The sequence below is a fragment of the Panthera leo genome, chromosome C1 (genome assembly GCF_018350215.1).
Source record: "Panthera leo isolate Ple1 chromosome C1, P.leo_Ple1_pat1.1, whole genome shotgun sequence".
Taxonomy (NCBI): domain Eukaryota; kingdom Metazoa; phylum Chordata; class Mammalia; order Carnivora; family Felidae; genus Panthera; species Panthera leo.
The window spans coordinates 176,086,987-176,098,265 of record NC_056686.1 but is presented as its reverse complement, the minus strand read 5'-3'; the positions used below and the strand labels follow the sequence as shown (position 1 = coordinate 176,098,265).

The following is an 11,279-nucleotide window of genomic DNA, read 5'->3' as shown; positions in this document are numbered from 1 at the left end:
AGGCGTGCCTGCTACCCCCCTGGGAAATAGGGGCCCAGGCACAGGAGAAACCTGAGGTTAAAATACTTAGCTGTAATAAAACTCGCCAGTCTACATCCCTATGTATGCTGAAAAATTTAGTGTAGCTATGGCTTTGTGTTCTCACCATAATATTGTATTACCTTACATACTTAATTACACCTTTTAAACAGTGAGTGACTTTGCAGCAAAAATATCCTGATGTGAGATACAAAATGAATGAAAAACAGCAACATCTAAGCTTTTGTCTGAGTCATTAGTATACTCAAAAACCTAAATTTTTCTTCATGAGCTGGAAATATGTTTTGCACTTTCAGAAAACTTTTTGTCCCTTAGTCTTATGACTTCAGATCCTTGTATAAATGGGGATGGTGAGTTTTTTCTACTTTGTTCTAGATTGCAAGTACAACAGGACAGTTCAGATCTTGGGACTAGGTAAAATGAAAGTTGAATGACCAAGTGTCTAAAGGCAACGGAAAGATAGTACATCACTCACTTCAAAGAACTTTCTTTGTCCATGCAACCGGGAGAATTCACTCTATTTGTGGGTTTCAAAGTATAATGGTTAAAACTAGAGGTAGCATTTCCGCCTGCTTTTAAGGCCAAATACATATTTCTCAGGTCTTCTTCTGCCTTTCTTTAGATATTGGTGACCAGGGTCTGTTGGAAATAAAAGAATCTAATGCACACAGACTTAAAAATAATTCCCTTTCCAATTAAAGTCAGTGTGCAGCAAATCTTGATGAAAATTCCAGTGACTGCATCCCAATTTTTCTACAGGTATGTCTTCTCAATATCTTCTTCCCCTCCCAAATTTTCTATTACCATTGATCTCACACAGTAGTTACTTGTTAAAAAACTTCCTCAAAAAGGTAGTCAAATTTAAGAAAATCATATATGGCTTTAAATGCTTTAAGGGCATTGTTACTGTACACACACATGAATACTCTTTGGAGGAGCGTTTGATCTTTTGTTTTGTAATACAACTGTATATACTCATGCATAGACTGGTCCCACCAGTCAATAAGAAAAATGGGAACGATTGCCCATATACCAACCTTCTGCATCTTTGAGACGGTAAAACTTTACATGCAGCACTGAGAACAAGTTCTGCTTTCTACCTTGACTAGGGCTTCTGTTATTTATTTTAAAATTTACTGTATTTCTATTTGTAAAAATTCTTGTTTTCTTGTTATATCACTGGGCTGCTTAATTCAATACCATAAACATTAATGTCATGACTTCTGTAAATTGTATCTTGTTCGGGTGCTGTATGTGCGATGTCTTGAGTCATCCAATAATAGCTGAGGTTAGTTAGGGCCCTGAGGTTCAAGGTGGTAGTTAGGCTTTTCATCTACAAAAATATCTTAAGGACAGGTTTCAAAGTGGACTATTTCTGCATGGGTTGCTTTCTACTGCTTGATCATTTGTGTTAAGAAGTAGGAATCCTTGACACAAATGGTTTTGACAAACAAGACCCACTGTTAATTACTGTGGCTTAAGTGCCATTTCCTTGCCAAGGCGTTTTGGGGGGAAAAAAACCTTCTCATGTCTTATTTGTATGTGTGTGTGTAAATTAACAAATAGTAATTTTAAAAGGAGTGTCTTTAAAATAACCATTGGATTTCTTTGGTGATTCTATTACTGCCTCAGGAAGAAAGTGCTATGACATACCAGCTGATTACTGTGGTACAGGACCTATGTTTAGCCCTTTAAATGACTAAAATCCAAGACCAAGCAGGTAGAAATCACTGTTAACATAAAAAGTGCTTAACATATTTCACGTAAGTATTGTATACTCTTGATATTACCATAGACTTTTTTTTTTTTTTTTACATCCAGGCGTAGTTATTTGTATTTATTCACATCAGTTTTTGCTATTGTTTCATGTATTTAAGCTAGCACCAACTTTATCTACAATTCAAGAAGTTATCATCATCCTACAGCGTCAAGGCCCCTCACTCTCAATATATGGGATGTCATAGTACTTGATATTATTGCCTGCCCACTGCTGCAAGGCATCACTCAGGATTTCCTGGGACAGGCGATGTGCAAATTCGAAGACCACAGTTTCGGGCCCTGATGGTTTCTTCACTTCCTGTTCGACATTAACTGGAGAAGGCATCCTAGGTAGAAATCTGTCTCCAGACATAAAGCTTTCTTCACTTGCATGCTGCTTCTCACTCTCAAATGTGGTAGGAAATGGGAAAGTTTGCTTTGATTTCATGCAGCCCATGTTATGAAGAGCTTTGAAGGAAAGCAGTAGCAAAGACTACTTCAACAGCATCTTTGGAAAACACTGAGCTTGTCCATGTGATACCGACCAGCGCTTTTCCTCTCCAGGCCACCACAGTAATCAGTGCTTCTTTTTACCAATCTTCACCTGTAGTGTTTATCTGTCAAAAGAAAAGTTTCATTTTGAAGTTACCACATGCAAAATACTGTGTGATTAGATAGCATGTAGAAATGGTTCTCTACCACTCTTGGTCACTTGCAGGAGTTGGGAGGTAACAACAGCTTTATCTCCTCAATAGAAAAGATAACCATTCAGTAAAACTGGCAATTTACAAAATAGGAAAACCTTTTTTCAAGATCTTGAACATTTTATAAAACTAAAAACACAGTTAAACTTTTGCTAATTTATGTGCACCAGGGTTCAGCAAACTCTAGATCAAATCCTAGCTGCCTGTTTTTATAAATTAAGTTTATTAGAACACAGCTGTGTTATCTGCTTATGTGTTCTCTACGGCTACTTTCATGCTACAGTGGCAGAGTTGAGTGGTTTTGACAGAAACCGCGTAGCCCGAGATGCCTAAAATATTTACTATCTGGCCCTTTACAGAAAATGTTTGCCAACCCCTGATCTGTACTGTTGAGAAAAACAAGCATATCAGACATTTGCTCCTGCCTTAAGCCTCATGAGCCTACACATCTTGGACTGTTTTCAGAGTCAGGCTTTGTCCTCTGGTTAGAGGTTTACAATTCAAAGAGAATGACAACCCTTAGCCAACACAAGTTAGATGAGGCAAAGCCACCTGTTTTTTTTTTCTTCTGAATTAGATACTCCCTATGAAACTATATGAAAAGCTCAGATTAATTTAAAATAAGGTTAAAAGTTTCTCCCCCCCTAAATGTCTCACTCTCGTTTGATGTCCGGTCAGTAAGTAGACTGCAGTGCTCACAATGTGCCTTCTAAGCTTGCACGTCCTATCTTAAGATAGGACTTAACAGTAGCAAAATACAAAGCAACTTCACTGGAGGGAGTGTAGCCATAAGAAAGCACAGGTAAAGTCTCTATAGGATTATGATCCTTGATTATATCTTAGTTTTTGGACCAAAAAGACATAGCTCTAGACAAATTCACAAAATCAAACTCAGTTGACTTATTTTAGAAACTACTGATCTTAAGATTAAAAAAAACTACAATTACCATGCATTTAAATCCATTTTTAAACAGTTTATAATCAAAGTCCAGAAGAGGTGACCTTTGCCCTATATTTTTTTAGATTTCTATAAAGCCTATCCAATTTCTCTCATAATACTACCTCCAATAAGGATATATGGTGGGAAAGGGGAGGAAATCTAGCCCTCTGCTTTTAATTACCTCTAGCTCTGTATGCCTTGCTAGAGATGTATTTCAAAAAGGGAAAAGGGGATGTGTATAATGTTTGTTTGATTTACTAAACTGAACTCCCTGCAGACGGGAACTCTCCTAGTTGCACATGGGCAACATGTAATGACTTACATAGTGTCTAATTTGTACTATACGGGATGGTTAAGGGAATTGTACATAGTTAACCTGAAAATGATTATTCAGTAGATGTCAAAAGGCCATGAGTAGAATTATCACAATATTCTGTTTTCTAGGATCTCTGGTTCTGTAAAAAGCAGCTGTATCTACCATAACAAAATAACTAGTGCCGGATGTACCCTCACAAAAAACAACTTTAAACCTGGACAAAATATGTGGGCAGATATTTTCAGGCATTGAACAGCAGCACAGGACTGTGATCTTTGGGAGAATAGAAACACAGACTGTTAAACCCCTTAATTAAGCATCCTGAGATTCTGCCTGGGAGCATCTTACAGCATTATCTTGGGGAAATTGGCCCTAACCAGAGTGTTGATGCTACTGAGCTGAAGAGATTGGATTACTGAAACAGAAATTTCAAGAGATAAGGGAGCTGTTGGGAGGGAGGCAGAAGTGGGGTCTCCCATCTGATGGGGTCTCATCAAGAGTACTTGTCTGAGGACTTAGGATGCGCATGTACAGGAAAAGAATTTGCAAGACTTAGTGCCGCAGAATCCTTGGAGTAACCAGACCAACCCAAATGGAGACACCTCAATGCAACCAGACACCTTAGGAGTCAGGTGTGAATCCTAGAGCAGGAGTTGGCAAACTTTCTTAAAGGGCAAGATAGCATAGGATTTAGGTTTGTGAGCTGTATAGTTCTGTGTCACAACTATGTAGTCCTACTGTTTTAGTGTAGAAGTAGCTGTAGTCCGTATGTAAAAAAGTGGGCAATGGCTATGTTCCAATAAAAGTTGACAAAAACAGTCCAATATGGCCTATGGACTGGCTAGCCTAAGGTCAAACAAACAGTCCCAAAGAATAAAATACCACTTAAAAGAAGATGACATAATCCAGACTCCTTCAAGGGTATCATCCACAACATTCATCCTAGAATAAAAATTACTTGCCATGCAAAACAAGAAAATGTGTCCTATCAAAAAACAGTTATTAGAAATAGACCCCCAAATGACCCACTATTTGGTAATTAACACAATAGAACTGTAAAGATGCTATTTAAATACGTTCAAGGATTTACAGGAGAAATGATCATAAAGAGTGAACAAGTAGAGAATCTCATCAGAGAAATGGAAATTGTAAACTCAAGAACTAAAATGAACAACTCATCGTATGAGCTATTGGATACTTAAGGAAGGATTAATGAACTTGAACATAAGTCTATAGATATATCCAATCTGGGGAAAAAGTTTTAAAATGTGAACAGAGAAACCACAAAAAAGTATGGCTTAAAAACAATGAGAAATTAGCAATGAGGAATTAGACACATTTAACCCAGAGAGCAGGAAATAAAGAATATAGGAAGGAAAAAGAATATGGGGCAATTAGAAAACAGCAAAGTGACTGACTTAAACCCTTACATATCAAAAATTATGTGGAAGGAAAAAGACTAAAAATTTCAATTAAAACAACACAAACATAGCCAACAGATCTCTGACAGTGGAGCAAAGGTGGTCTTTTCAACATGTGCTGGAATTGTATAGCCACAAAAACAAACCAAAAAACAAACAAAAACACCTTGCACCCGTCACAAAAATTAACTCAAAATTGATCACAGACCTAAGTGTAAAACATGAAACTATAAGACTCCTAGAAGATCACATCCAGATGTTAAACCTAGATAAATCTAGATGACCTTGGGCTTGGTGATCACCTTTTATTTTTTTACATTTTATTTATTTTTGATAGAGACAAAGCACAAGTGGGGGAGGGGCAGAGAGAGAAGGGGAGACAGAATCGGAAGCAGGCTCCAGGCTCTGAGCCGTCAGCACAGAGCCTGACACGGGGCTTGAACTCACACACCACGAGATCATGACCCGGGCCGAAGTCAGCCGCTTAACCAACTGAGCCACCCAGGCGCCCCGGTGATCACCTTTTAGATGTAACACCAAAGGCATGATCCATGAAATAAATGATAATTTGTATTTCATCAAGTTAAAAACTTCTGCTCTGTGTAAGACACTGTCAAGAAAACGAGAAGCAACAGCATATCTGATAAAGGATTATCTATAATGTACAAAGAACTCTTAAAACTCAACAAGAAAACAACCTGATTTAAAAATGGGCAACAGATGTAGGGGTGCCTGGGTGGCTCAGTTGGTTAAGGCCTGACTCTTGATTTTGGCTTCTGGTCATGATCTCATGGTTCATGGGTTCGAGTCCAGCTCTGTGTTGACAGTGCAGAGTCTGCTTGGGATTCTCTCTGCCCCTCCCCTGTGCATGCATGCTCTCTCTCAAACTTATTTTAAAAAATGGGCAAGAGATCTGAACAGACACCTCATCAAAGAAGACGGATGGCAAGTAAGCATATGAAAGGTGTTCAACATCCTATCTTAGGTAATTGCAAATTAAAACAACACTGAGATATCATTATAACATTAAAATGGTGAAAATTCAAACATTGATGACCTCAAATGCTGGCAAGAATGGGGAACAACAGAAACTCATTCATTGTTGGTGAGAATGCAAAATAGTACAGCTACTTTGGAAGACAGTTTGGTGTTTTCTTACAAAACTAAACATAATCTTACCATATGAGCCAGCAGTCATACTCCTTGGTATTTACCCAAATGAGTTGAAAAATTATGTCCACATGAAAGCCTACATATGGATGTTTATAGTAAGTTTTATTCATAATTGCCAAAGTTGGAAGCAACAAAAATGTCCTTCAGTAGGTGGACAAACAGTTGTATATCCAGACAATGGAATGTGATTCATTGCTAAAAAGAAATCAGTTATCAAGCCATGAAAAGAAAAGGAGGAAACTTAAATGCATATGACAATGTTAAGCCAATCCTTCCAACTATGGTATTCTGGAAAAGGTAACTCTATGGAAATAGTAAAAAGTATGATGATTGTTGCCAAGGATTAGAAAGGAGGGAGGGCTGAACAGATAGAACATAGAGCATTTTTAGGACTGTGAGCTACTCTGTATGATACCACAGTGGTGCATACATAACATTATACATTTGTCAAAATTTATTGAACACACAACAAAGAGTGAACCCTAGTGTAAACTATGGACTTTGAGTAATGATGGTGTGTTCATGTAACAAATATACCACTCTGGAATGGGGATGTTGATAGTGGGTGAGGCTGTGTGTATGTGTTGGGGTGGGGGAGTGCAGGGAATATCTGTACTGCCTGCTCCATTTTGCTGTGACCCTAAAACTGCTCTAAAAAATAAAGTCCTTTATAAAAAATCCAACTATATACTACCAATAAGAGATGTACTTTAATTAAATATGGATATAAAAGTTGCAAGCAAGAGAGTTAGAAAGGCATACCATGAAAATAGGAAGCATAAAAAAGTTTCTGTAGCTATATGAATATCAAAGTCGACTTCAAGACCCAAGGGATTACCAGAAATAAAGAGGGACATTTTGTGTGTCAGTGAGGAAGGTACGACAATCATAAGTGTATATGTAGCTAGCAACAGAGCTTCAAAATACATGAAGGAAAAACTGAAGAAGTAAAGGGAGAAGTGAACATTGCTCTCTTGGTAAATGATATAATATCCAAGGGAAAAAATACGGAATTCGAATTTTGAACACTAGTATTCAACTAGTATTTGAACTAGTAACTTGAGTTAGTTAACATTTATAAAATACTATACCCAACACCTGCAGGATATATATTCTTAACTGCATATGGAATATTCACTAAGACAACATAACATGGTGGTCTCAAAAGGTTTCAAAAGCTTGAAATCTTAGAGTATATTTTCCAACCACCACAGAATTAAATTAGAAATAAGTGGTAATAAAATATACAGAAAGGCCCTAAATATTTGGAAACTATCGCATTTCTGAATAATCCGTGGGGCAAGGAAGAAATCACAGGGAAATTAAAATGTTTTCAACTAAATAGAAACCATATCAAATTAAAAAAAAATTTTTTTCAATGTTTGAGAGACAGACAGAGTGCGAGTGGGGGAGGGTCAGGGAGAGAGGGAGACACAGAATTGGAAGCAGGCTCCAGGCTCTGAGCTGTCAGCACAGAGCTCGACGCGGGGCTTGAACCCACAAACCATGAGGTCATGACCTGAGCCAAAGTTGGACGCTCAACCGACTGAGCCACCCAGGCACCCCCAATTTTTTTAAATGTATCACTAGTGCTTAGAGGGAAAGAGATGGATTTAGATGCTTCTAATAAAAATGAAGGTTTAGTTTAAATCAGTGATCTAAACTAGGACCATAAGAAACTAGAAAAAGAAAAGTAAACCAAAAATAAGTAGAAGGAAGGAAATAATATGGATAAGAGCAAAAATCAATGAAGCAAAAAGGGCAAACAATAGAGAAAAATCAGTGGAACCAATGCTGGTTTTTAAGGAAGATTAAATAAAATAGAGAAGTCTCTACTCTGATCAAGAAAAGTGACAGGACACATTACCAAGATGTGAGAAAAACAGTAGTACAGATGCTATATGTGTTAAACAAACCAACCAGAGAATATTATGTACAACTTTACAACAATACCAAATTACCAAAACCAACACAAGAGAAAATAGAAAGGTTGATAGCTCTTTATCAATTAAAGAAATTAGATCTATAACTTAAATATTTCCAAAAAGAAACCCCCAGGCTTAAAAGACTAGCTAGTGCTCTAAATTCTTTCATACACTCCAGGAAGAAATAATACCAATCCAACTTAAACTCTTCAGAAAACAGAGAAGGAGGAAACACTTCTAAATTTATTCTACATCAGGTCAGGATTACACTGTTACCAGAAGTAAAGAGATTTGAAGAAAACTCTACAAGTCAATATCCCTCATGAACACAGACACAGATCCCATTTTTTTTTAAATGGCAAATTCAATTTATATAATACATCATGACCAAGTGGGATTTATACCAGGAATGCAAGAAATGCAACAGAACATTCAAAAGTCAAGAAATATAATTCACATATTTTTTAATTTTTAGCTTATTTATTTTTTGAGAAGGAAATCCCAAGCAAGTTCCACACTGTCAGTGCAGAGCCCAGTGCGGCACTTGAACTCGTGAACTGTGAGACCATGCCCTGAGCTGAAATCAACAGTTGGACGCTTAACTGACTGAGCCACCCAGGTGGTCCTATAATTCATCATTAACATAAAGATTACTGGGCACTTGGGTGGCTCAGTCAGTTAAGCATCTGATTCTTGATTTCTGCTCAGGTCATGATCCCAGGGTCGTGGGATCAAGCCCTGCATCAGGCTCCGTGCTGAGCATGAAGCCTGTTTAGGATTCTCTTTCTCCCTTTGCTCCTCTCCCTAGCTCATGTACTTACTCTCTCAAAAACAAACAAAACATAAAGATTACCATAACTGGATAATCCTCTCAATAAATGTAGAAAAAGCATTTGATAAAACCACCATTCATGATAAAAATTCTCAGCAAACTAGCAATAGGAATTTCCTTAAAACTAATGTTAATGGTGAAAGTGAATACTTTTGCCATGATAGGAACAAGTCAACAATGTTCATTCTCATGATTGCTATTAATATTGTACTGGGGGAGGGGACAAATACAAAGACTGTCCAAAAGGAAAAGGAAATTGCTTTTATTTGCAGATGATATGATTGTATATGTAGAAAATCTTTAAGATTATACAAAAAACTAGAATTTTAGCAAGGTCTCAAGATCTAAAATTGCTACACAAAAATCAATTACTTTATGATTAGACAGTAAAGAACTGGAAGATGAAATTAATGCCACTTGGAATAGGGTGGAAAGTACGAACCCTTAGGGATAAATATAACAAAACATTAAAGAACTACACTGCATAATATTGTGTATTTGTATATTTGTATGAATAATACAAACTGTTACTGAGAAAACTGAAATAAAGTGTTATGATCTCAAAGACAATATTAAGGTGTCACTACTTCCCAAATTGATGTATATATATATTTCTAGGCATTCATCTAAGACAGATGGAAACATGTCTGCCAAAAAACTTGTATGCTAATGTCCATAGAAGCTTTATTCACAGCAAAGCTGGAAACAACCTAAATGTCCATCAGTAGGCTTATTGGAGAAGCAAATTGGGGATCTCCATGAAATGGAGATACTAGTTGACAATAAAAAAGAATGAACTGTAGATAAATGCAACAACATGGGTGAATCTCAGAAATGTGTCAAGCCAGATACAAAAGGCTGATCGTATTTCTATGAATTTTAAGAATGGACAACATTAATCCCATAAATGGAAATCATACATGGTTCTCTTTGAGTAAGGGCTGTGTGGAAGGGGTCGTGAAAGAATGTTCTAAGTGATATAAATGTATATCTTGATTAGAGTGTTGATTACATGAGTATATACATTTGTCAAAACTTTTCAAATTATACCCTTAATATCTATGTAATTCACTGTAATTTTTACTTCAATAAAATGTATGTAACCGTTTTGAGAACATTCTGGGAGATACAAGTCCAGGGAATTGATATATTTATACCTGAAAAAGGCTGCCTGCTTGAATCAGTCACACCAAGTTTTAAAATCAGTCTAAAATTCTAACTCTTAAAGTGATGAGGCAGCATCCAGTGCACAAACCAGCTCACAGTGCTGTGTGCCTGCTGTGATAGGCATGTGATTTCCATTGTTCTCACACTGGCCTAAATCAGCCCAAACTCAGTGGTCATATTCTTCGGCACCTACAGAAAAGCAAGAACCCTCCATCTACCCACTGCTACCAGTTCAAGGGCTTTCTCACTTCCTTTAGGAACTTGGAGAGATCCCCATGGCCCTGGGATCATGACCTGAGCCAAAATCAAGAGTTGGACGCTCAGCTGATTGAGCCACCCAGGCACCCTCAATAGTGTTAGTTATTAATGCAAGTCAATAATTTAGCAGATTGTACAATTAACCTTCTTAGGACAACATGTGGGATCAGCTGTCCTAAGTTAATTTTCAGCCTACATTATTCATCTGTCTGGCTGGGAAGTTACTATGGCTATCAGCTGAAGGCATAATACAATAAATGCTGGATATTAACCAGGAAAAGTATTTTAGCTCTCTCATTTTAAATGGCTGATTAAAGAAATCAATTTTCAAAAGTGAGCCCAGAAATAAACCCATACTGTATGGCCAGTTAGTCTATGACAAAGGAGGCAAGAATAGACAATAGGGAAAAGACAGTCTCTTCAATAAATGGTGCTGGGCAAACGACAGCTACATGCAAAAGAATAAAAATGGACCACTTTCTCACACCAGAAATAAACTCAAAATAGATTAAAGACCTAACTGTGAGACCTGAAAAAAAATAAAATTCCTAGATGAAAACACAGGCGGTAATCTCTTTGACACCGTCCTTAGCGATATTTTTCTAACTATGTCTTTTAAGGCAAGGGAAACAAAGGCAAACCATTGGGACTACATCAAAATAAAAACCTTTTGCACAGCAAAGGAAACAACAAAATGAAAAGGCAACCTACTGAATGGGAGAAGATATTTGAGAATGATATATCTA

The 11,279-nt window shown here is 37.1% G+C and overlaps 1 protein-coding gene across 7 annotated transcripts in view; it reads right to left on the bottom strand.

The window, feature by feature from the left end:
• Nucleotides 1-1,862: 1,862 nt before the first annotated feature.
• Nucleotides 1,863-11,279, bottom strand: part of CC1H2orf88 (chromosome C1 C2orf88 homolog) — a 57,047-nt gene continuing 47,630 nt past the window's right edge. For all 7 annotated transcript variants that reach the window (XM_042949460.1, XM_042949461.1, XM_042949465.1 and 4 more), the window contains one exon: nucleotides 1,863-2,414. In XM_042949460.1, the coding sequence (XP_042805394.1) occupies nucleotides 1,967-2,254 (288 nt within the window). In that variant the 5' untranslated portion in view covers nucleotides 2,255-2,414 and the 3' untranslated portion in view covers nucleotides 1,863-1,966. The remainder of the gene's footprint in view (nucleotides 2,415-11,279) is intronic.